General features: G+C 37.3%; 1 protein-coding gene across 4 annotated transcripts; it reads right to left on the bottom strand.

Annotated features, from left to right (window-relative positions):
• Positions 1 to 898: 898 nt before the first annotated feature.
• TUBGCP5 (tubulin gamma complex associated protein 5) lies at positions 899 to 26,740 on the bottom strand. 4 transcript variants are annotated; one of them, XM_039571680.1, is made up of 24 exons: positions 26,573 to 26,740; positions 23,963 to 24,016; positions 23,768 to 23,876; positions 21,661 to 21,757; positions 20,963 to 21,073; positions 20,325 to 20,404; positions 19,697 to 19,832; positions 18,000 to 18,117; positions 16,524 to 16,613; positions 15,716 to 15,809; positions 15,155 to 15,401; positions 14,836 to 15,038; positions 14,071 to 14,186; positions 12,474 to 12,742; positions 11,355 to 11,553; positions 9,759 to 9,947; positions 9,009 to 9,191; positions 8,667 to 8,751; positions 8,443 to 8,563; positions 7,590 to 7,768; positions 6,741 to 6,866; positions 6,083 to 6,171; positions 4,874 to 4,974; positions 899 to 3,759 (listed from the first exon to the last, which is right to left on the bottom strand). In XM_039571680.1, exons 1-24 carry the CDS (start codon positions 26,731 to 26,733, stop codon positions 3,713 to 3,715), a joined length of 3,204 nt encoding a protein of 1,067 aa, XP_039427614.1. In that variant the 5' UTR covers positions 26,734 to 26,740; the 3' UTR covers positions 899 to 3,712. The 4 variants fall into 4 exon arrangements, 3 of the variants coding, with proteins under 3 accessions (XP_039427614.1, XP_010392483.2, XP_039427695.1); XM_010394181.4 differs by lacking the exon at positions 26,573 to 26,740 and adding an exon at positions 25,971 to 26,432; XR_005604667.1 differs by lacking the exon at positions 6,083 to 6,171.
• Between the last annotated feature and the right edge of the window lie 619 nt (positions 26,741 to 27,359).

Genomic DNA, 27,359 nt, shown 5'->3' with positions numbered 1-27,359 from the left:
TGACACCTGCAGCTCTCTGGTTCTGATCTCCCTCTTAGTGCTAAGTGACAGCACCTGAAATGGATCTGTGCAAGCAGGGTTCCCTAGTTCTGCTTTCCAGCTCCCTGAAGCGCTAGACCAAAGCTCTATTGTTAACTCAGAGGGATTTAACTCTTTATGTGTGTACAATGGGCCCGTGTCCCCCCACTCAGCTTTCCAAGCCTGCTGCACACTGTGCTGCCAAACCACACCAGAGCTCACCCAACTCCCTGACAGACATTAACACACCTTAAATACTTTCTTGATTCCATTATGAATTACATTCATTTTGCTCATGCATGATATCAGTGCAGAAATTAGGGCATGTATGTTAGGCAATTCAGCCCCCTCACTCTTCACCCCAGCCCTGCCCCTCTGTCACTGGTAACTTCATTAGCTCTCTAGGCCCTCGGACCTGTGATCCTGTGCGGCCTTCCCAGCAATAAATGAACAGTGCAGCAACAAGACACTACAACAGCCAGTAAATACCAATTCAATCAGTGAGGAAAGGTTTTTCTTTAAGTGTGCAAAGTAGTACAAGAGGAAAGCTGAAAGATTTGCAAATCTTTAGTTAGTAAGATTAAAAAGCACGTCAGAGGAGTTTTTAAAATATCTTTAATCAGCCTGTAATTTAGCATTGCTATCTTTAATCCATGCTCCCATGGAAACCATCCAATCAACAACTGGTTGCTAACTTTTTTTATATCCAGAGTTTGACACAAGCAAAGGTCCTCAAGGACCTAGTGGTTAATTAGGGGTTATTAAAACTAAACAGCAAAGAAAGCACTGGAGAATTACTAAATCAGAGCTAAAATGTGGCCTAGAGATAACAGAAGCCCACAGGAAAAAAAACCAAAGGAGATGAAAGAAAAGTAATGAGTCAGATAAGGGCGTATGCTGCAACTTTACTAGGACTGCACCAGAAGTTAATGAGAACAAGTAAAGGTAGAAATGAAATTGTGACAGCATCCAGTAACAGAGTGTGTTCTTTTCCAAAGAATTTTATATACCTCCTTAAAAGCTTAGAAAGTTTTGTTTCTACATGTTTTGCTGGGTATTTTATGATTTCCTTTAGCTAAATGTAACAATTTACAAAACCATAGACTATGACAGAAGTCCTTTAAACCTATACACACATGGAAAACATTACACCTTTCCTAACATCTCCAAAATGGCTTACTTGAAATTCCAGAAGAGCAAGTAAAGCAGATTCAAATGTTGTGTCTCCTCTAACAAAGAGGAAAAGTATCCAAAAGTTAAGATTCAAATCAATTCAGAAATAACTGACAAAAACAGGAATTTGAAAACAAGGTCAAAAAATGTCCAGAAGGAATGGATTCAGGACAGAATCCTGAACAACACTGCTCTGTAAAGAAAACAGAAAATGTTACAAGGAAATCTGAGTAAATAGCTAAAATACCCCTAATCTCACATAAAACCATTTTTTTCTCCAAAGAGGTAAATAACCATTTTAACAAGTGCCAGGGGACTGATGGAAAGGTCCTGGTGGCATCACAGGGCATGCACACTAAAACACAGGACTTGTTTTTTTTTCTGTGGCTCTGAATAAAAAGGAATGCCATAAGATGGACTCATTGAAGGGAATTTGTCAGCCAAGTACTACTGACACACAGAAAGTTAAACATGGAGGATGTCCGTGACTAGAATCAGTAAATGTTGCCAGAGCCAGACTTTCCACTGTGCTTTTGTGATGACAGATGAGCACCTCTTGGAAGCTGGCTGAATAAACGGCATGCAGGCATCACTCATCTACAACATGCACAGAAGTCTCTCAGAATGCAATGTTAATTCCTAAACAGGAAATTGGGTGAAACAGCTAAATCTTTCAATTGCACAGGGTCTTTCACATAAAATAAGTAAAATCAGCAAAGGGATTTACTAGGAATTATTGTTTCAACAACATGAAAGATTGAAGGGGTTTTTTTCCTCCCATATCTAGCTAATATTATCCAAAGTAAGGCTATGAAAAGCAGGAATTTCACTGAAGGTAATGACTGTATAGGAAGCAGAAATAAAGCAACCACATTAGATCGTCCAAAAGCACAGAGTACAAGACATACTCAAAAAGTAATGAGCCAGTGCATAGAAGTGCTGAACTTCCAAGTACAAGTATGTCCTTTGAAATTCTTAGTATGCTATTCAATTTTACTCTGAGTAAGAAGTGGTTACTAAACAACACACTGTCTCTGCTAGCAATAAACAAACTGGAATCTTAAATGAGAACCAGTCATGGTGAACTAGAAGTACCAATTACTTTTGTTAATAGGTGACCACCTACCACAAAAAACATCCACTTGGAAAAGTGTGTCATGTTGTAGCAAAGGACAATACAAACATACTGTTCTCTAAAGCAAAACCTCCACTCAGTCAAACAAAAAAGAACGTATTACAGGCCAGCAGAAACCTTCTCAGTGATATACTTAAAAAAAAAAATTAATTTCTTTTCCTCAAAACATTTCATAGCTATAACTTGGAAGAACCTCGAGATCTCCTGTTCAAACACAAACACAAATGTTCACTTTCATATAAAGTAATTATTAGTTTACAGCTGAAAAAAATAGTTTTATAATGAGCCACACAGTCTCAGTTGGTAGTTATAGACTTCATTTACCTTAAAGAAACAGCACTCAAACTTTAAGTTAACTGACTGAATTTCAGCAGACACACACACAACAGTGAAATTCTAATTATCAAATCTTTTATTTATTCAAAAAAATCATTAGGCAAGTAGCTATGATTGATTTTATCTTTTTTTAATGCAGGTGTACTGATGCCAGAATTCCAGAGAAACTTTAATGGGGAGGAGACAGGGCAAGTCATCTTGTGCAGAACAAGTTCCCCAGAAATGTACCCTTCTGTATCACAGTCTACTGCTTTACAAGATATCAGCTATAAGATGTAAAAGTTTGCTTGCAAAAGCCTTAGAAGAAGGATAAAGGTCTATTCATATCTGACCACCTTTGAAACATCTCAACAATCCAATCGTTAAAACTAATATATTACACACTGTCATTTTAATCCTACTTGAACTGACTAGAGTTACCACTAAAATTAGTAAGCATTTGAACACTTAACATAAAAAATACTGGTATTTTATGTTCTGCTATAATCCATTTTGATAAATTCATCTTGTATTTTTTACATCAGGTTCTTGTAACAGTCTTCTTAAAGATTTCTTAAGAACCACTAATCAAAGAAGATGAATGCTTCTTAGACTTTTTTCAAAGGGAAAAAAGGCCAAAAATTAATTCAACCAACCTTCTAAACACCAAGACTTGAGTCACACCACTCCACACTGCCCTGTGACCTACTCACAGCTGAAAAATTAATGGAAAAAGTAAACCATCAATTACTCATAATTAAAGGAAAAAAAACCCTTTTTTCAGCATGAAATACATTTAATGTATTTTCAAGTAAGATTGTTTACATGGAATGAATTTTACACTATACACGTTTTTTGATGTTGAAGCATATACACACACTGCCACAACCAACACACTTAAATACCTGTACATTATTTACATTTTAAAATATTTTACACAGCTCCAAACCATCGGCATCATTTAGCTATATACATTTTAAAGTGGAGTGCAAAATGCTTATGGTTCTTTAACACAGAAATTTCAACATAAATCCTCCTATCAGTTCTTCATTAATTCATTGGATGTAGGTGTTAACTTTGTTCCATGCCAGCCATCAGTGACAAAGCTAAAGATTCCACTGTGAAACAAACCATAAAAACATAGTTAATATTTACATTTGCAGCAGTCTGCAAACATTTATTGCAATATTCAAGTCTGTCCTTTAAAAGGAAGATACCATTTTATTTTTTAAATTGTAATACTTTGGGACTTCAGAGAGTAAGACATTTTTTAAGTCTCTGACAGCTTAGGTAATATTTCACCATATTCATAATCAGCTACCCATTAATTATTTCATGTTGTAAGAACTGGTAAGAAATTAGCTCCTTTGTTTGAAATACTGTTGTACACAAAAGAAAAGGTTGTGGAGGTTTATATACAGCAAGCCATTCTCATGGATGGTTCTGCAGATAAGCTCTTGTAGATGTGAGCAGCCGTGGTGTCAGATATTGCCTATTTTTTAGGCACAGACTCATTTAGGTTGGAAAAGCCCTTTAAAATAATCAAGTCCAACCATTAACCTAAGACTACCAAGTCCACCACTAAGTCATGTTCCCTAGGCACATCTACAGATGGCCTTACAGGTAGAAACCTGTAAGAACACATATCTGCATCCCAACTAACCTTGATGCCCCACAACCTCACTGAGGAGTTGCCCCCCTAACACAAAGTGGCACTGATTAACAATTTAAGCTCATACAGGTTGTAAGGAGAAGCATAGACACGTCATCCTCTGCTGTTTCTACTACCACGGAAGTAACTGCCAAGAGATGGGCAGAGCTAAGAGCTCAGTGCAGTTGCAGCTGCAGCACCATAATATTAACATCTTATCTGCTCAAGATGTATCACAGCTGTCATTCCCAATACCAACAAAAAGAATGCTCTTCTATGCCCCCAGAACTCAGTTTCATTAGTTTAGAAAACTGCTTGTCACTTGCTTGGCTACACAGCTTCCCCTCATCAAGTAAACAGATAAACTGAAGACAGCTGTCATGGAAAAGCTTGGCACAAATACTCTAAAAAAAATAATGACTTTAACTTACTAAGAAGTAAGTCTCCATATCCCTCTGTGAACAACTCACAAAATGAGATTATTTAAAATGTGCCAACAAACATTAGAACAGATTAAAACATAAACACATTCCTAGCAAACTTTTCTAAGTGCAGGTATGTGAAAAGCCTCATGTACTTACAATGGGGAAAAGAACCTCGACAGACAGCTTTGTTGAGAACAGTTACAAGAAACATGTGACAGTTTTTAAAATCAGATTCCATCTTCTCTATGGATTCCATCCTACAAAACAGTTTAACAGAGGAATGCTTAACAGACCAGCCCCTATGTTATCTTCAAAATATGACAGAAATTTCACAGTAAATGACAAAAGTACTCTTTACTTAGAATTCTGTCTTGAACTTACAATAGTTCAGTTATGCCTGCATACGCTACTTCTAAAAAACAAAGGCAATTTTGACAGGAGCATCTGAGCATCAAAGGGGCATTAATAACTTCCTCATCATTTTAGAAATCTCTGCAGTCACTTAGAGGAGCTGCGTGGTTCCAACTGACACCTATCATTCCTACATATGTTTTTTGCAAGAGAGCCTTTCCTGGTCCTTACTGCTTTAGAGGTCCTTGGGGACCTACACTGCCAGTAAAACAGAGACACCCATACTGCTTTACGTCTTCCACATTTTTTGCATCTCTTGAATTCCACTTTGGACTCTGTCAGCTAGCACTCACCAGTCAAGGGAGAAGACACAGTTCACAACAGTGACTCCTTTCCTTTTTTCCCCTCTCCCAAGAAGATACAGCTGACACCAGCTATGACTTTTTCCTGACACATGCAAGAGCATGCAACCACATGCAATGAGTTTCAGTCTTTATCAACAGCATTCACAAATTATTTCTGACACTCAGAATGAGAAAAACACTCCAAAAATATCAACTTCCTAATGTCGCAGGAGAGTGGGATCCAAGTTTTAGGTAGCATCTGGGCCAAAGAAAATTAGTCCTGAAAAATATGAAGTAAGCCAGTCCACACCAGCTGGCTTCAGGACCATACATCAACTTCTGAGTGTTTGACAAAGCCTTGGAGACTTGCCCACTATCATTCATCCTTCAAGCTGCAGGTTGCACAAACAAAAGTATAAATGGGGAAAGGAATGGCTGCAAAAAGGGATCTGGGCGTGCTGGTCAAGAGGAACTCAACAGGAGTGAGCAGCGAGCAAACCCCATCCTGGCGTGCATCAGAGCACAGCCAGATGGACGAAGGAGGTGACTGTCCCACTGTATTCAGCATTGGTGCAGCCTCACCTGGAGTGTTCTGTGCAGTTCTGGGCACAAAATCATACTCAGAGCTGCAAAATTATAACCATGTAGAATTTTAGGTATGTGTACTTACTTCCAAGCCCCCAAACCAGCTTGCCAACGGTCTGCAAACATCAGTACTAAATTTAACACTTTCATTATAGCTTCCTTCACAAAGCTCACCTAAAATAATTAAAACACAAGGAGTAAGTCAGAAATTCACTGTTTTTACAGGTCAGATTACATTGCATGTGAGACCTTTGTACTGCAGTGTAATAATGGGAATTATTATGCTTAACAATCTCCTAAGCACAATGTGATTCTTCCAAACTGAAGATGTTTGTATTTGTTCTCCAGTTCATTTCCCAGCTGACTACTTGAATGCAGACTTTGCACAGACAGTATGTGGGATAAAAGGTTAGAAAGGTATCCATGTACCTCCATTTCCTGCCATACCACTGTGTATAATATTCCTTACGTTAACAAGCCTCAGTTTGTTCAAAACCTCCCATCTTTTAGAAACAAATGAGTCATGTAATACCTGACATAAAGAATTTAATTTTATCCTCTCTCCTTGAAAGAACTGAGCTGAGAACAGCAAGGGAAACTGGATCTCAGTGTGAAAAGCTACCACTTCCTCAAGACTACCTATATATTGCCTAGTATGTATGCTGCAAAACAGCATAATTAGTACAAAACTACTTTCTTGTCCTAATAACTCAAAATACCAAATATACTAATTTTTTACTCACCTTTTCTCTCAGTAAGCAGCGATCATGAATTGTAGATAGATATCTGTAATGAATCTTTATCAATTGATCTAAATCTTTGGCTTCTTCTACCTGATGCTGAAACTCCAAGCCTGTACTGTGAAGAATCTTAAAAGGAAGACCAAAGTTATTAAATTAAATGCCGCACACAAGTGATTATGACCCTCTCCCAATATATATTTTTAGGAGCCTGAAATTATATGATTCATTCACTCTTCCCTCTCAAATTTAAGGACTAGCCTCCAAATTACCATCAATAGCAAAAATTTCAAGCTCTTCTTATAACTACACAGGAACATTCCTCACATAAACAGATACACTGCCACTACACAAGAGCACAGAGACTATCCCCGGAGAGGCTGAACTGGAGCATATACTAATTTTATTAAAAGCAAAAAAAGGCTATAATAGAGCAGATATGTACCTACAGGCATTGCCTTTGTATTTGAGAAGTCATGTATACACTGTGTACTAGAGATTTTTGAGCAGAACCATTGAAGTATCTGTTGCAATACTTTTAAAAGCATAATAAGTAACAGTTTACAAAAACCTCTTTTTACATTATTGTGCTTAAGTCATCTAGCACTGGGAGAAACAAAAGGCAAAAGAATCAGTGTTATCCAAAGATCAATCACATGCATGTAGAACTTCTAAAGCATTTTTGGAATTACTGATTTAAAACAGCCAAGTTGAAACTGAAACACGTGCAGAAAAGACATTATATTTACATTTTGCTTGTTTTGGGGCTTTTTTTAGGTTTTAAAGGAAAATTAATACTGCATCTCCAGTTACAAGCTCCTAATATAAATGAAATTGTGAAATAAGACAAACCCTAGTCATGATGTAGTTGTGCAGGCTGTTGACAAAATGCATAAGTTTCACTCTTAAGAGGAACATGCGATGTATTTGTTGTTTTATACTTTCTTTCTGTGGTCCAAATACAGGAAGTATTCCTTGTTCTAATGAAGTTCCTTCCTTAACTTGTGAGTTTTCTGCAGCAGAGACTAGTTCTTAAAAAAAAAAAAAAAAAAAAAGGCAAGACTGTTGCTCTTTTTGGGGAAAGGCTTAAGCAAAAAGACATACCCATAAAGTTTAAACAGTAAAAAACCACATACTTTTAGAAAGATAATGACTTAGCTGATATTCAAAACACAGATGAACCCACCAACTTTCTAACTTATTTTTCTAAGACATGAAGTCTATATCCACTTTATGTGGCACATGAACATTAACTTGGTGAAGGAAATACTAAAAAAATCTCTTTCTATAATCCCCCAATAGTTTACTGTTTCAATCTCAAATAGTGTTTTTTTCATCTTGTTTTCTTAGCTTGTCTGCAAGGTATTACTCATAAAAAGACTATACGTAAACCTTAGGGTGTGGTAGACAGACTTTCTTTCAATAGCAAAGTCTGTAGAATAAACAAGTTTCCAATATAACTAACTAGACTTGAATCAGAGACACAAAAGGAATGGATGAACGGAGATATCCTGAGGCTGAAAAGAAGTGAAAAACATGCCCAGCTTAATACATGTAAATTGACACTAACAGAGATTATTATTTTATAGAATGAATCAAAATTCTAACTACTTTATATTACTTACTGCAGAAAGCAGAAGACTATTTATATTCTTAGACCACAAAATGAGTTTACAGAGTATCTTTCATTGAAGAGGTATCTTACCATCAAATCGTAGAACATCTAGACTATACTTGGCCCACTTTATTTGCAGTAAGAGCAGAAAAACTTGATTGTAAATTTTTTGGCATTCTAAGCTTATAACTATATCCACAGGCCAAGGAACCTAAGAGGAGGAGAGGATAATCAAGATAGAAAATACAAGTCACTTTAATACAACATTTCAAATCTGTTCTAGAATAAGAACTGCAGCCATACTAACTCACTACCTTGTAGCTCAATGTCAAACCATCTAAGGTGTGGACAGGGAGTTTCTTCTTTGCTGTATCAACACTTTCAAACGATATTGACAACCTATGCAAGGAAACAAGTGATATAATTGGTGAGAATCTGTATTAAATGAGTAGTTAGTTTCACAAATTTCTATTTCTCACTGCTAACTACTAACTGTCTGATTTAATCTGGAGGACTTCGGTAGAAAAGATGATAACAGCTCAAAACTTCATTAAAACACATTATTTTAATTAGTACACAATAATTAGTATTGTGCTACGCAAGTTAAGTATATAAATACAGCTAAGTGTGAAAGAAACATAACTAAAGCATTGTACCTTGCACTGTCCTCTGGATAGCGTTGTCCAACTGCTTCTTGTAGGTGAACATTTAAGAAAGCAACATTCTGCCAAGCTTCCTTTTCTCTAATTTTGTCAAAAATAGATGTATAGAAGTCATACATGGTATCTCCAGCTTCAAGTAAGAAAAAATTTCTCATTGCCTGCAAGTATTCTACAAGCCTGAACAGGAGAAACATACAACATTTCCTCAGTCTCATCATACAAGTGAACAAACTGTTTACATCACACAAGCAAAACACAACTGTTACAGAAACAAAAATCTTAAAAACTCTTCACAACAAAAACCCAATACTGGATACAAACATAACAAAGTCTACTGTGAATCCTTTGTTTAACCAAGGCATTTTTCCCTGTAAGCTTTAACAGCCCACTAACTTCACTGGAAGTGCTCTTAGTATTCAGCTATTCTACAGGCTAGGTAATTCTCAGAAACAGCATAGTTCAGAAATCCTGTCCCTCTCCCTAAAATGAATTTAAAATTACAACACTATTAAGAAACACTGTTTGAAATAATTTCCCCACCAAACATCCACTGATGACAAATGGCAGCTTAGCTGTTTTAAGCTAGACTATCATTTTAGAGCACCCTTTTCCCCTTAATGACTTTACTGCTGGTTACCAAACTGGACCAGAAACAAAATAAAATTGCTTCTTTAATGATGACATGATGACATACCACTGGTAATAAAAAAACAAAGTTAAGGAAAAAGAAATCTACTTTCTTACCTATAATCCTTCTTTAAAGTTTGCATCAGATTACCACAACATTCCAAGTATTGCTTGTCTATGTGAGGATAAAGACAAGACCTCAGTGTCAGTTCGAAAGTCTGGCAGGTCACAGATTCTGAGGATCTATCCACACAGACATCCCCACCAGTAAACTTCTCATGAAAGTCACTCTGTTCCAAATACAATCTTCAAAATAAAACAAGATACTTAGGGAAGAAGGCTCATTATTCATATAATGTATAAAACAATATCATACTTTCAAAGATTTTAATCAAATTTGGGTCCTCTGCTCTGAAATATATGGTGCAGGGATAACAAAAGCTGATTCATAAGTAGAGCACTTATCTAGCCTATACAGTGATCCATCATTCTGTTTGTGTATCACCAGATACAAGAGTATCACAAAGGACAGCATTCTATAATCACATAACTGCTTAAGGCATACTTCTGAAAAACATCAAGTTCAAATATTATACAGCTTACTAAACAAACACACTTTGATAGGAACTTCTGGAACTATATTGTGCACATACAGCACTCAGATGAGCTTCCCATGAAGGAAGCATAAAATCAAAGACACAAAGTAAAAATTCAACCAAAAACCACAAAATAGCAAACAACAAAAATCCCAAAACCACCCCCCACATGGAGAACTGGTTTGAGGCATCTTAATTATGGAGTCTCTACATATTATCTATAATATTATATGATGGGAAGAGAGTATCTGTGGTCTACATTTGCAAAGTTTATTGGTTTTTACACAGAAAGCATCAAATTATTGTAATATTTTGTAAAAAGCTAGTTGCCAGTTGAAACCACTCTAAGAAGAAGTCCAGCTCATAGCAACTATTGCCTGGACAGACTGAATGAGCCAGATATTGAATTAATGTAGCAATTTTGAAAAATAGAATAGTCCCAATGAACAAGGGGAACAATAAAGTCCTATCTATGATTTCTTTAAAACAAGCTCCTCCTAGGATTGACATTAAAATATTTAAATACACAATTAGTATTTAGTAAAAACGTAAATAGCTATTTTCTTATTTGTAATCACATAATAAGATTTTCAGAGTTTGTCTTTCCTGATGATTTCCAAAACATTTATACACTCTACAGGATTCCCCTCACTACGAAGAATGAAGGATTTTTGTGCAATTAACATGAATTTTGGAAGACTTTTACAGTTAAATGATGTAAGCACAGCAAGACTGAGGCTGCATTCTTCTAGAATATACTTGGTGCAAATGAAGGACTTTGTGCACAAAAACCAAGAAAACTCATTTAGAAGTTCAAATTTTCCAATGGCATTCACTATTAAACCACTTACTTGCTAAAAGCCTGTTATGATAAAGACTACTCCAGTTCTCTATGCTACCAATTGCAATAGCACATTCTTCACTGATTTTAATTGTTTTTCTTTAACCATGCACAAGGGGAGTGTCCGTTTAGCTTCTGTCGCTGATTGTTGGTGCTCCTCTTTATTCCCAACTTGCTGGTTTTCAGTAGCAGCAGCAGCAATGAAAATGTGATCTACCAAATGTCACCAGGCGGAGCATTGCTCTCAACAACACTGCAGGAAGATCATTCATTTACCTGGCAAAATTAATAGCCAGCAGTGGGTCATGGACATCATCCAGTTCCAAGTGTCTTTCTGCTATAGACTGCATCTTTATCAGGCTCTGCTTTGTGGCCTGCTGTTCTGTAATCATGTCTGGAACAGACTCTTCCCCGTGCCGCAGGCGAGACTGCACTGATTCCAAGAACAGTGTATATAAACTCTTCCGTTCAGCATCTGAATTGGGCAACACATTGGAGGAAACATGGTCTGAACTAAAAGAACTCCACAGTCCAACATTCACTAGCTAACTTTTAAAATGCATTTCAACCACTATTCAGAAAACCAAATACGCTCAAATACACATTTAAAATGATAGGACTAGCCCAATGCCTAAGGTCAGGCATACGTTCAAACGCATTGCAGAATGGGTGTCTGAAATATGAAATATTTCTGAGATTGTTAAAGAAATTCCTACTTCAGGTGCAAAGGCAGTTAATTTTTAGCATCTGACAATCCTTCAGTATTTACTGAAGTGAACCTCCATAATAATTTAACTATCTCTACTTTAAACATGAAGCAGCAGCAAAATGAAAAAATTTATTTTGTTTCCTTCAAAAAAAGAAACAAACAAAAAAACCCCCCAAACCAAAACAGAACGAACCAACCAAACCAAACCTCAGTTACAATGTTGTATCATGTTTTACAATCACTCAAGATGAATATCCTAGATATCCAAACATCTTTCATCTACTTAAGAGTAAGCTTTAAAAAAAAAAATTCCGCATGCTATCTTAGATTACTCAACCACTGAGTAACGGAAAACAATTACTTATAAAAAACCACCAGTTTTACTATTAGAACATACATGCTGGTTTTGTCTCGTAACAAAAAAAATGGCTTTGTAAGCACATAAAAAGAAGTTTAAGAAAAATTTAAAGCAATAAAAAGAACATGGAACACTCAACATTATTCACTTCACTCTTTTCACTTGTTTGCATTGGAAGAGTGTTTTCCATCAGACCTGGAGTTACCAACCATGATACTGGTATTCAACAGTGTTATATTATTCTAAAGCCAGGGGAAGCCCATTACCAGAAATACACCCATACTGTTAGATAGCCTAAGGCATGATGGTGTACAAACTGACATCTCACCTCTTGACGCAGCCTGCTGTGGAGAACCATCTTTGCACTGAAGATTCTTCAACAGCTGCATGGATTTTCCAGCCATGATAATTTGCTTTAGCACAGGTTTCAGAAAAGAAACCATTGTGTGCTGTCTGCTTGAAGGGGCCTGATCACTGCCAGAACTGGCACTGGCATTATCACTCATCTTCTCTTCATTCTCTGTTTTTTCTGACACACTATATAACGTGTAGGTAGCATACCAAAAATCTCTGTGATTAACGGGAACGTTTTTGTTTCTGTGAAGAAATAAAAAGCTGTTGAGTATTTTCCTTTTCAAAAGGAAACTTCATTACTAGAGGATACATATCATATCCTCTTTGTTCTATGCTTTGCCTTTCTCTTAGAACAGTCATGAAGCACTTTCAAAACTGTATAAAATTAGCTCATCCATATTTGCAAACTATCTAGACACTCTGAAAAGGATAAACAATCAGCTCACAGGAGATAAAACAATTGTACAACCAAATAAACCCCAACAGCAAATCAAATACAGAAATTATAATTAAATTTGTCCAGGACGTTAACTATTCACTGTGGCATGCATCCTTAGTGTCAAAATGATGAGTGACTGACTTGCAGAGTTATTTAAAACCCCAAACTGAAGTAACTACTACTAGGAAAGCTGAAAAATTCTAGAGTAGGTAAAACTCAATTTGTAGTTCACTTTGGATTTTTTTGTTGTTTATATCAGATACACAGTTTGGTCTTTGAAGTCAGATGGAAAAATCTTAATTAGATAATTAAAATTAGGTAATTAAAATGAAGCATAACTATAAATAAAAGTTGAGATCAGCCCTGTTGGTAGCACTGAAAATGCAACTATAGAACCACAAAAAGACGACATAATAAGGATGCTAAGGATCTCTGCTACTAAAGATTTATTACAATAGTACTACTAGGGCTGTTGTCTTACTTCATGCTCACCTCGACAGGTGTTAACAGACAGAGGTTCAAGTAAGTTTGGCAGATAGGGGAAAATGGATTTGTAATTACAAGCCAGAACTTTAATTTCTATATTCACTTTCCTCTCCAAGCTGTCAAAAAAAGGGACCAACAAAATGTAGCATAGCAACAGAACAAAACTTAACAGCTCAAATAATGTTTAGGGTATACGCATATAATTCAAGACAACATATTAACTTTACTACAAGTCAGAAGCAATGAGTATTTTAATTCTAAATAGCATTTGAGTCATAACAACTAGAGATTAGTAGAAGAATTTAAAAGTAAATTTTGTAATTTTTGCAAATGTCTTGGGTTTGAAAAATGGTTAATTCTTTTTAAAAAAGTCAGTACACTCAGAGTCAGTCTGCTCATTATTTACTATAGATGGAAAAAAACCAAAATAAGTGATTTCTACTCTAGAACAATGTGGTAGAGATCCATATCTATGTAATTTCCCTAATGGGAAGTTTTAGACAAGTTAGGGAAGTATGATTAAGAAATCCCTTCTTAAGCAAAATAACAAATGTGAAAACCTACTTTTACTATTACCCTTTACCCTAGATTCTACAACAGGTTTACTTGCACAGCATTAGGTGGGTCTAGTACGAAGCATCCCTACCTCTGAATAATAAACTCCTTTGCAGGATCAAACAAATTACCATGGACTATCCACTCATCCACTGTCTGTAAGTATGGCCTCACAGTTTCAACCCAGAGGGAGAACAAAAGGGATACCTGAATTTAAGGGAAAAAAGAAAAAAAACTGGCTGAATGTTTTTATACCAAGCATTGAAAGCAATAGGTAAAGTCTAATCTCTTAATTGTGCAACCACAGTCTGTAACACATAGATAACTACACTGAAAGATTTTAAAGATAAAATGTTAATTTAAAAATTACAGCTTTTTTTTTTTTAATGGAAGCCTGTATTGTTCGTGCTTCTCCTTGTTACTCTTGTCATCACAGATCCAAACAGCATTTTTTCACTCTAACATCTCTGAAACAGTAAGGGATAGTAATAAAACGCTCTGTGGTTTCGTAACATAGAAATCAGGAAAACAAAAGGACATAAAGACATCAACTATATTTTCAATAATATAATCAAGTTACTGTAAAAATCCAAACCCTCACATTTCAGCATTAACTGAATTATTCAGTCATAGAAATAGGAGGGAAAGCTATTCCAAAATTCCCTCTTTCAAAACAGCTTTCTGGCCTCTGATTTTTCACAGCCCTTTCCCTTGGTCCTCAATAAACACTGCTCCTGACCCTCTTATAAACCTTTTTTGTCCAGGTTAAGTGAATTCATGTCGAAAAACAGTAATCCATTAGTTACTAAATCTTCTAGTGTGCTGTTCTGTTAAGGAAGGGCATTATTTTCCCTACCGTTTGCTCAGATGCCTCTCCAACACTGTCATATTCAAGAATAGCTTTGTAGAGGGTATTAAGCAGATGAGATGCTCGTACAACATTTCTAGTGTCAGGTGGCACTTCCGCTACTCCTGTGCTGAAAACCTTGTGAAGTACCTTCAGCTGTGCCAGTCGGGGAGACAACTTATCTATTACTATTGAAAGTGTGACTGTTTTATCTGGAAATTAAAAAAAAAAACCAAGATGCATAAAATAACATCCAATGGAAGAGCAAATTTTGTCAGTGTTAATTACTTGTGTGTCCCCCTCTTGCAGAACTTCCCTTGCACTGTACCTTTGTTGATGATGCATTTTTCAATTTCAGTAAGTTCTTCTTTAAAGCTAATGAAATATTTATACAAAGCCCACATAAAAGCTTGGTAGGTTCTGAACGGAGCTTCAGTAGTCTTCTTCGGAGTGGAAACTGTTCCATGCATTATGCTTTCTGGACTGTGTCCCATCACTTCATCAATAAACTTCTGGAGTCTAAATACAACTTGACCATATGCTGCTATCTGCTCCAATACAGATCTCAGGCAATTCTAAAAAAAAAAACAAAACAAAACCACCAAACTTTTAAAACCATATAATAAAAATTGTATTTCATAATGCCTACAAATTTAATTACAATATTATTTTCATGAATTAAAATATTATAAAGTTCTGCAATTGCTATTGCTTCATCACATTCTCAGATACAGCAACAACCCATTCAGTTTTATTAAGCCAGATGCTCTTATTTAGACAAAGCACAATTGTAGAAATATGATTTTTCCACAAGCAGTTTAATTTCCTATTCCCACAAATTACATCTTTCTAATGAGATACATTCATCTGAGATGCAGAAACAACTTACATGGGTTAAATGAGTTACAATAATATCATTCCGCACAGTCACTTTTCCATCATTCAGCTGAAATATAAAAAGCTTTTTCACTCCTGAAAGTAGCCTTGAAAAGAAACAAAAAGAGTAATTTTCCCCCTTAATGGACTTATAATTATATATAATTAATAAAAGAACTAGGTCTCCCTTGCCTAAAAGTTTATTTTCTTTGAGTAACAGGAGACCACAGATCAAGTACGATGCTATTGGTACTGTAAGTTGTTGCTAGAACAGGAACAATTGAATATCAGCATGAAGTAAATATTTCCTAAAGTTTCTTTCCACTTGAGGTAATTCCAGCTATAGGATGACTCAGCCTATTTTCTAAAACTGGACACTGTTTTAAAAATCTATAGGGACAAGATAAGAACAAAATGGTTCCTTTTTAACAATTAGACTTGAATAATCAATGCAAAAAAGAGTAGTAAGCTACTTTCTTCTTCACGAGTCACAGAATGGAAGGGACCTTAAAGATCATCTAGTTCCAACCTTCGGGCTATGAAGTGACCCCCCTCTCACCAGAGCAGGTTGCTCAGAGCTCCATCCAGCCTAGTCTTGAACACTGCCAGGGATGGGGCATCCATAACTTCTCTGGGCAACCTGTTCCAGTGCCTCAAATGCGAATGTTTAACAAAGAAATGCAGCATCTTTATTGTCAGAAACAGTGTAAATTAAAAGCTCAGTAATAATTCCTTCTTCAGACATCTTCAAAGATAGATCTCTCATTTCCTTGAGAGAAATACTAGAAGTTAAAATGCAAGCTTTGTGATGCTGCTCTTACCAAAGTGTTTCCCGTATAACCTGATTTTCCGTGACCAGTGTTCTCTCCTCTGGCACGTACAAAGGATCACTGGTGTACAAATGGTGGTCCCTTAGAAAGAAAGGAAAAGAAAACAATTTAATGGCTGAAATAACAGTTAAATCACCTGAAAGTAAGAATGAAGCAATAATCTTTAGGTTCAGTTTTGTTCTGCTCATATCTGAGTAGATTTAATGCTCATGGGGACATTTTAAGTATATAAACAAAAGCACAGTTTGTTTTCATATTGTTAAGCAAGATACTGTAGAAAACATTCAAATATCATCTAGTCTCACACAGCAAGACAAGAAATTAAGTAGCAAATTCATGAAGTCCTGAATTTCCACTATTTTGGGGGGGGGGCTGGGGGGGGGGGTAATTTTTCAGTTATTTTTCATTTAGTGCTGTGAAAACTTATCATTACTTTCTGGGAAAAATACTAAGCTAAAACATAAAATATCAATTTCTCTAACCCATGTAAAAAAATTCACTCTTTAGCTCAGAAGTTTGCTTAAGAAGTGGAAACTGTCATAGCCACCTAAGAAGTTTTTCTCATGCTACTGTCCTATGCAATTCTTTGTAAACCTTCCTCAGTATCTTTTCATATTTTAGCAAAGTATAGAATGATTATTTACATTTTTAGTATTTTTACGCATTAATATCATCAGTGGCAAAAGTTAAGCAATCACACTCAAAATCAAAAAGTCCAAATTAAGTAATAGTTATATATCATACATATATATAAAACATACATCTCCTAACAACACTGCAGCAGAAGCAGCATTGCTCTATTCATGTTACCCATTTTCTAATATTCATTGCAAATTGTGTCATAACTGGCCAGACAACCACCTTATACTAAAATAACTCCGTGATTAAGAAATTCATTAAATTAAGAAAACCAAGGGCAAATCTAATGAACTTCATTACTGATACATCAAAATTTGGGACAGGAAAAAATTACTTCTTTTTATTTTTAATTCTCATTTTCTTTCCAAGGCCATGGCAGATCATGGCAATATACTGTTTTATGTTCCTTCCCCACACAAAATCTATGTTTAAGACTAACTTTGTAAAGGAGGCACCAAAAACATTTTAAAAAGTTAAACATTAGGGGACTCCTCACTTCCAGGACCACTTACAACCGACCTATACTAGGTCCTCAAGAGACCTTCATAAGGGTGAAGCCACACAAAATTTAACAGTAAGATTTGCTTCTTTGAAAAATGAAACCTCTCGGACATGAGAAATTTAATAAAAATTAAAAGGATAAGAATCTACTAATAGAAGAAGCAGCTCATTCATTTATCTTATTAACTTGTAGCCCTTTAATTCTGTTTTTAAGTGAATTGTAATAATTATACTATCTTTATGCTTCCAACAGTAAAGACGCTTAAAAAAGTCAATATTTAGCATTGTATGCCAGGAAGGAATATGTAAGTGATATTGTTTTCTTACCAGACTGCAGCCAGGTTGGAATGCAAGTGCAAACTATGTGAAAAGCGAGGAGCTCTTCCTGTCCAGTACTGAGGAACTACGTGCTGCTCCAGCCAGCTGCGGGCATCAGGCTCACCGACTGTGAAAACATGTGACAGTTAGCAAGGTGTTTTAATTTTTGCAGGAAATGTTTATAAAACACAGGAAGAAGTTATTATGAGTCTGTTCACTCAGCTGCAAAATCACAGATCTTTTCAAATGAATTACCCTTTACAACCATTTACACTTTACTGCACTGGGAATTTGATACCACTGTGCACAAATTAATTTACACAAAAACACCGCATTTCCCAAATGTTGCAAAAGTCCTAAAAAATAAGCTCCGCTCACCACTGGTGAGGCCTCAGCCTGGGTACTGTGAGCAGTTCTGGATGCCACAATGTAAGAAAGTTATAAAGCTATTAGAGAGCATCCAAAGGAGGGCTACAAAGACGGTGGTGGCCCTAGAGGGGAAGCTGTACAAGGAAGAGCTGTGGTCACTTGGTCTGTTCAGCCTGGAGGAGAAAACACTGAGGGGAGACCTCACCACAGTCCACAGCTTCCTCACTAACGGGAAGCACAGGAGCAGGCACTGATCTCTTCTCTCTGGTGAACAGTGACAGGGCCCAATGAATGGCCTGAAACTGTGTCCGAGAAGGTTTAGCTTGGATATTAGGAAAAGGTTCTTCACCCAGAGGATGGTTGTGCACGGACGGGAACAGGCTCCCCAGAGAAGTGGTCACAGCACCAGCCTGACAGAGTTCAAGGAACATTTGCACAACACTCTCAGGCACATGGTGTGACTCTTGGGGATGGTGCTGTGAAGGACCAGGAGCTGGACTTTGATAATCCTTGTTGGTCTCTTCCAGCTCAGGATATACTATGATTCTGTAAGCTTGGAGATTTACATGGTTTCCAATTTTTTCTCAAAAAATGTGCTTCTGTCTCAGGCAATTCTCAAATACTATACACAAAAACAAGCTGACTTAAAAAATAAACTGCCAAATGCCATCAACTTTATCACTACATTCCTTTTTACTAGACATTTAGTAAATTACCTACAATGTTTTTTTCTTAAATGGGATTGTCAAGAGAACTTTACCTAATCCCAGTTAGATAGCTACTACTCATATAATATATACTGTGCACTTTTCATGTACCAGGTAAACTGTACCCTACAGTATTTTATGAAAAAGAATACAGCTACATTAATACTCCCTGAATCTATTCAAGAGAAAGCCACTAATGTTTTCACTACATAAAGCTATGTTTTTCAGAAACATTTCATACCCAGAACTGCGCCAACTATTTCTGTTGGAAACTAAGTCTTGTTTCAGCATTCTCATACTTAATAAAAATTTACATTATATCCATACAACTACATGCTGCATTTACTGTGTAAGTTTTCATTTCTATATTGGAATATCCATGTAAATTTCCACAGGAATGAACAGAATTCTTCTCCATTAGCAGTAACAGAAATCAGATCAAACTTTCCATATTATTTCTTTACTGGAAAAAAAAATAAAACCCACCCCATCAGTAACGAACAGTAATGTGCATCTGATACTACAATTACAGATCTGTAAAACAATACCTCACCAAAGAATAATTTAAAAAGCTGCATTACCTTGCTAAATTTTAGTATGTATAGCAGAAGAAATACAGCTCATTCTAACCTTTCCAGGAAGCATTAGGTACTATCTTCTTATTTGGATCTTGGTCTTCTAAAGGTGTCCTGTCTACTTGAATACCCGAGTCCTCCCTGCTCAAGGGCTGAGTGTCCTCTTCCTCTTCACTTTCTCCAGACCAATCCTATGAAGGGCAACAAACCCCAGGACATTTCAGAACAACATAGCAGACAGATCTATATTCAGCTCCTATTCAAGCCAAACATTAACTATTCACTTCTTTCTAACATTATTAAGTAAATTCAGGACACTAGGACTAACATCACTGTCTAACAGAGAATGATTTAAGTTATACACAACATTAATAACCAGGCAAATGAGAGATCTGGAAAAGATCACAGAATGGCGGCAAGTTCTGATTAGGTGGAAGCAGGGGTCAGCAGAAGCAGACAGTTTAATTGCAAGACTAAGTCAAAACATTGTGAAAAACAAAAGTATTTCTATTACTGTTATTCTGCTTGAGGCTGTGTGTTATTTCACCGTATTCAGCAGAGCATTGGAGAATCCTGCAAGAATCAACATGCAGAGCATACAAACTACGAAAACTCAATCAGGTCTCTAGCACACTTCAAAACAGTTTATACAGTTGGGGTTTTTACCTTAAAAAATCACTTACTGGTGTATCTACGCCTGGGCCAAAGAAAATTTCCTCTCCTTCCATCAAATACTTTCCCCAATCAAATTCTTCTTCCTTTTCTAAGAGAAGTGTAAATATACAAATATTAAGTATCACATAACTCTGACTTTCTTTTCCTCTAAAAACACTTAAAAAGTTAAAATTATCTTGATACTCTATAGCTAAAATAAAAGACATTCCCTTCCACTTAAGGTTACACCACTGTTCAGTTAGCAAGGTTATGCACTTTCAACATGACGTACATTGTGACGTATCAACCATGTATATCCCTTATTAATTCTCAACTTTATTGTTTATACACTCAAAATATGCAACACAGTGTGCCATCAGCACATTTGTCCATATTATGTTACACTACCCTACACTTTAATCCTGGAAAAACATGCAAGAATGAGACACACTACTTATTGTGACTCTGAAGTCCCATTTAGCTCAATGGAAACATTCTAAATGTATTGTTTATGTATGCACAAGGATCCCAGAGTGTAAACAACATAAACCAAGAACTGTCTTACTCTCCAAAAAAGACACCACATATCATGATGTGATGTGCGATACTTTTAAAGTAACAATCACACTTACAACATATGATATCTTAAACGTGAAGCTTACTCAACTGTAATTAGTGTTGTTTGAGATAACCTCTTCATATTCACATTCCTGGAATGGGCTGAAAGTGCATTCAAAACACCGCCGAGGGAATGTGCAGAGATCATTCAAAAAGGAATCTTAAGATGCAAGATTTTCTTTAGGTTAGTCTGAAATATTCTTCTTTCAGTCTATGATACAACACTGTAAACAAATGGGGGATGGTATCCACTCAAACTTAAGCACAAGCCTCATTTTCAGGCACTGAGTGAAAAAGTCCTACTTTAGAAAGCAGGCAGCTGGGATCTCCCTCTGGAAACCTTCCAATATATCTCCCTTTCCTTGATTATGTAGGAAACATAGGAATTTACATCACCAAAACTGTTTCAAGAGATCTAATATTGAGGTGCAAGACAGAGACTCAGGACAGAAATCCACTGTCTGTCTTTGAGCATGTAAGCACTGCTAAACAGGTAGAGAACATTCATTTGTGATAGCGGTACAAGTCAAAGAGAGTTCCCAAGGTTGGCTGGAAAACTTAATTAGGTGATGCAACATAAACGGGGGTAGGAAAGACTTGCAAGCTATTTTAAATGTATAAATTATAAAAAGAACCAAGAAAGCAATGTGAAAGAGATAATAAAATGCAGAGGAAAAATGTCCTTCTTATCAGATTGCACTGTGGATTATATCTTTCATGAGCCATACAAAAATCTTGGAAACTTACCCACTTCTTTGACTCTTGGTTTTTCCACATAGGTGGTGTTGGATGGAGAATCAGACAAACACAACAGAAGAGACAGTATGGAATAGTGTGTATCCGTCTTTAAAACACATTAGAAAAAAAGCAAGTCTGTAAGTGGTCTAGAAGATTTTGCTTAGTAACAAAGTCAGCCTATTATCTGCAGGAATACTCCCCATTAGTTCCCATTCCCCAGCCCTGAATTACAAAAATAACATCTGCAACATGATATTGAATGCTATCCATTTTCTTCTGCCTATTAATTAGCCAATCAATATACAAATCCTTCAAAAGCAGCCACAGCATATGCTGTCTCTTACTGAGCTGATAATCAGAGAACATGGAAAAGATCCAAGTACTGTGAAAGTAAGAAGTCACCTCAGGACAAGAGATAATGGACAGCCACATAAACGTGGACCAACTAGAAGGACACAGGTGGTGGGCCTGCAGGAAACCAAGTCTTGGGTTCCCTTTTCACATGGCCAGTTATTTCAAACAGAGGCTAAAATAGTTAGCTAAAATCACTACATTTTAATATTATGTTCACATTATCTTCTCACATCTGAAAATCTACAAAAATAGTTGAGGATGAATCTTTAACTCCAATATTGCAGTCATGAAACAGAGGCCTTCAATCAGGTAAGAATACTGTGCCAGCACTGGTATGGTCCAGAGATTTGTATTATTGTCTATTCCCTAAAATCTGTTTACCAATGTACAGCCATTTCTTACTATAAAAAGGTTTTTCTTTGGCCTCATTGTAACTTTACAAAGATCTTCAGCCAACCATTTCACATCTAGACTCATGGAGATTCTGCTATCTAAATCCTTATACACTTTCATACATTCATAAACATACTTACATAGCTGTTTCGGAATTAGTTCCTCTTGCATTTTAGAAAAAAATAACTCAAATTTCTGATAAAGCAGCATGATACTCACCAGCTATACAAGGATTATAACATGTTCCTACTGAACATTACTGATTTTACCAGAGTTTGTCAAAGAAAACCAGTAAGTCATTGACAGAATCACATGTGTGAGCTGGTGTTTCACTTACCAGTCATATAAACTGATAAATATTTAATCTTCCCAGTTATGTGTCACTGCTAAGAACTAAATGCCATTTAACTTCCCAAATATGAGATTAATCTACTTCCAGCCACACCCCAGTTGCATTTTTAAAAAGAAAAGGAAATTAAAATCTTAGGACACTTGCAACATTCAAGTACTAAGCGCTTGCTTGGGTGTTTGTTTTGGTTGGTTTTAGTATCATTCGAGTCTCAAAACAAGTGCTACTAAAGGTACATTTTCAAAAAACTAAGAGACTACAGTATAGTAACTGAAGATATTTGTAAGCTATTAAGCGCTCCTGGGTTTTCCCCACAGATTAAAAGGAACCTAGAATATGTAAAGAAAGGCAAATGTCAGTTCAACGAGACATGAAGTCAGACTGCAACTCAGAACATACAGCTCTATTAAAGAACACCATTATATGGAGCACCATCTCTTAAAACACAAGCTTAAATCTCCCAACAGCAGGAACTTTTGAAGATCCAATTCATTATTACATTGCCACACTGGAAAAAACCTAAGTGAGACAACTGTTGCCATATTCATCCATTCCGTATCCTAAACTGATTTGATACAAAATGTATCAATGGTGAAACACACCCATAGTCTCAATAAGGAAGCTACAGAACAGGAGCATTCTAGCTGGAAACCCTAAAACCAAACCATCCAGATAGATTACTTAAGGTAAAAAAAAATATGCAAAGAATAAGAAATGCTCAGTTCATTGTTGTTTTAGAACAGACAGGAATCTAGATTCACCTAGACTCTAGCTACAACATTTGTACAATGCTGACCCTACAACACGCGCTCTGCACTGAGATCGTGTACTTTAAGTCATGAAACTCCATGTGCTGAAACCCTGAGAAGACAATAAATGCATTTTCATTTCTGGAAACACATGACCTGAACAGCAATTCCAAAGCTTACTACTAAGTCACCTGAAATTTCCAACACAACATTACAATTGAAGCCCCCACTGTCAGTGTAAATGCAAAAGGGATGGAAAAAACATACATACCTTTGTTTCTTCAGTACTTGGGAGTGGCAAGTTCAGAAATTTTTCTGTTAGTCTTTTCCAGCTTGCAGCTTTTCCAAGGTCCGAATGAATTACCAATTTTTCATGTATTCTAATAACATAAATAGTATCAAGAATGCTTTTTAAAAATATGTATCTATAACCAATGCATTATTAATATCTAGACATAAAACTTACCCTTCTATTGTTCTCTCTACTTTATGGCTGTTCACATCAAGAAAGCGGTGAAATCTGCATAAGAAATCTGCATTAGAATATGTTTAAAAGGAACCTTAACTAAGGAAGAAAATAAAGCTGATTTACATATATGAGGACAACATTACTAGTTTAATAATGCACATTTAATTCAGCAACAGCATTAAGCATCAACAAAATTCAATTTGTCTCTTAGGTCAAGAAGGATTAAATATAATTGGCCTGAAAGACAGAAAAATTGAATGCAGGTTACATCTAACCAGCACTCTAAGCTGAATGGAAAATTACTACTGAACCAGCAAACTAAGCAATTAAAGTATGCTGTCTGCTAAGTCAGCTAGAGCAAGGAGATCAAGAACTGTGCTGTCAAAGGCACTGGTGTCAAATGCACAAAATTATCCGGGACCTGCTTCACAGGCACAGGCAAAACAAACACCCACATGGGAAGGCCTCTAAACCCAAAAGAAGCTCCTTTTTATAAAGGATAGGGGAGAGTGTCTAAGAGAAAAGAGAGCTTAATCAAAAATAAAGACAGATATACCAACAAAGGTCTATCTATATGTATAGGGACAAAACAAGAACTCGTGAAAGGTAAGATGGACTTTGGAGACTAAATTAGGCTATGAATAGGTTCTTCAGATACAGAGATTAGAAAACAGGGAATAAGATGTGACAACACTGAGCACAAGGTCAATACACTCTATAAGCAGGCCCTCAAAACCAAATTAATGTTTTCAGCAACAGGTGACAGAAAGTGGTAAAATTTTCATGACCACAGACAGAAATGAAAACTGCTGAGTCTGAATCAGGAGCAACAGTTAAGCTTAATAGACTGAAATTCAAAAGACAGTATGAAATCCCCTCAGTGCCAAAGTAATGAACTATAAAGTGAAACTGTAAGGCAGGTAGCAAGGATTTTTAGTAAGTAGCACCAGAGAATGAAGACAGGCCGATATTAAAGAAAAGAAAAAAAAAAACCAACTTTGCTAACTACAGACACATTGGTCTGACTTCAGCTGTGTATAAGGATTAGGAATAAGAGCACGATCAAATATAGCACTGACTGCATAGGTCTATGTCTAAATAGGCATTTCGGTTTAAGAAAATACAACTTATCTAATTTATTATAGCCCATTAGCTTACATAGGAAATAATTTATTCAAAATAGTGGTAAGTACAAGAACTGGAAGATTTAGATCACACTGAAAAGACAATAAAAAATCAATCCAAGAATCTGTACTGAAAAGAAAAATTAAGCTGCAGGGAAGTTATTAGTGAAAATTCTTTAGTCTATTACTTAAAGCTTTAATTAATGACTAACACAAATTCAAAAAAAAAATCAATTTTTTTAGGCAAGTTGGGAACATCATGAATAGAAGAGGACTACAGTGCTGCATGAAAATAAATAGATGGATCCAAGAACTACAGCACAGAAATATCATCAAATCTAACAATACAAATCACAAGTTCCACAAACTTGAAACTAAAGAGTTTCTGCTACAACATAAGGTCTCACTGTTTGCAAATTTAATACTAGATAGTCTCGGGCTGATGTTCCATGCACATTCCTTGGGCAACAATCCTGGTATGAAAACACCCTTCCTCTTTCCCAAACCTCCCTGCCAAAAGTTTCTTGTTTACTCTGCATCATCCCCTCTGTTTTCCTGACATGTAAAAAAAACCAAACAAAATCCCAACAATTCCGCGATCCAAAAGAGCACACAGCTACACAAGCAATGGGTGACCAAAACTGAGGTTGAGATTTGCATATTAAAATAATTTTGAGTCTTTATTTGAGTAGTTAGGATTCACACAGATGCAATGCAGTTATGCTACTGCTCCCCCAAAAATGTATTTAATCAGCATGAAAATGCAAAGCAGCATTGATTTTTTTTTTTTTTTTTAATATGGAGCACTAGCTCTATCAACTTCTGCAGAAGATTTCAGAGGCAGCAGTTAGTGACAGTACGGGTAATTGGAAATACCTCACCTAAGAGTTTCACAGCTTTCACAGAATATCCTGAGTTGGAAAGGACCCACAAGGATCATCGAGTCCAACTCAAGCAGGCAGAATACACTGGAACAATAACTGTGATAACTGAAAAATGCACGTAAAACTTGAGTAAGGGCATTTTAGGTGGCAGTATAATGAATTAAAGGCCTACAGATACGATATATTACAAATTAATAAAGACCATGTTTCTGACAAGCCCAAATGACACCAAACACGTTCTCATCCTGCAGACTGATAACCTTTCACACAAGCAGCACAGCATTCTTGGCCAGAAGGTTTATCTCAATTTGGCAGAGTCCTTCTCACTTGCTCTTTACACACGACCATAATGTATCTCCCTCCAACAAAGTTTCGGGCGGCTAAATGAACACGCTGAAAAGCACCTTTTTACTGAGCAGGAGAAAACCCCAAAAGCACCAAGATTCAAACGTGACGGAGTAGCAGTCACTGACCCTGTGGCACAGACTCGTACACGGCCCCCGGCGCTTCCCCGGACACGGCGCACGGAGGGCGCGGCGGGACGCGGCCCCGTCCCACACCCCGCGGCAGGCACCGGGACCCTCCATGCTCCCGCTGACCTGAAGTTGGACCAGGCAAAATTGAGCGCCGCCTGGAAGCGCTCTCCGCCCAGCTCCTCCTCGGGCACGCCGGTCACGGAGCGCACCAGGGCGCGGACGGCGCGGTCCTGCTCCTGCTCGAAGCGGCCGCGGGGGCCGGGCGAGGCCGGCGGCGCCGCCATGGCCCGGCAGTGGGGCGGGCGGGCGGACACAGGGGCGGCACCGCCGCCGCCGCACGCAGCCACCGCCGCCTCCCGCCCCCTCCTCTCGCGAGGCTTCCCCGCGCGGCGCATGCGCGTGGCGGCCACGCTGAGAGCGGCGGAGGGGCGCGCGCTCGGCGCCTCCTGGCGCGGGGGCGGTCAGGGGCGTGAGGGAGCCGGCGGGAAGGGGAGGGGCCCTCCCTCGCCTGGAGAGGCAGCGCCGATCCAGCTCCACTGCTTCAGCATCCACTTGCCGCAGGAATTACACTTGTCTTCCGAAATATGCCCATAATCACCCGGGATCAGTAACTGGCAGTTAGTGATTGATTACAGAATGACTTAGGTTGGAAGAGGCTTGCGAGATCAGCGAGTCCAAGCTATGACCCAACACTACCATGTCCATAGCCCATGGCGCTATATGCCACGTCCAGCGTTTCCTCAAATGCCTCCAGGACGGTGACTCCGCCACCTCCCTGAGCTGCCCATTTCAATATCTAATCACCCTTTCTTGTGAAAAAATTCTTCTTCAGGTCCAACATAAACTTCCCCTGGTGCAGATTAAGGCTATACTGTTTATAGGATGATTACTCACTCAAATAAGAGCCCGT

The sequence above is a fragment of the Corvus cornix genome, chromosome 1, assembly GCF_000738735.6.
Source record: "Corvus cornix cornix isolate S_Up_H32 chromosome 1, ASM73873v5, whole genome shotgun sequence".
In the NCBI taxonomy this organism is placed as follows: Eukaryota; Metazoa; Chordata; class Aves; order Passeriformes; family Corvidae; genus Corvus; species Corvus cornix.
Note: the sequence above shows the minus strand (reverse complement) of the source record. Positions and strands in the feature narration are given on the sequence as shown.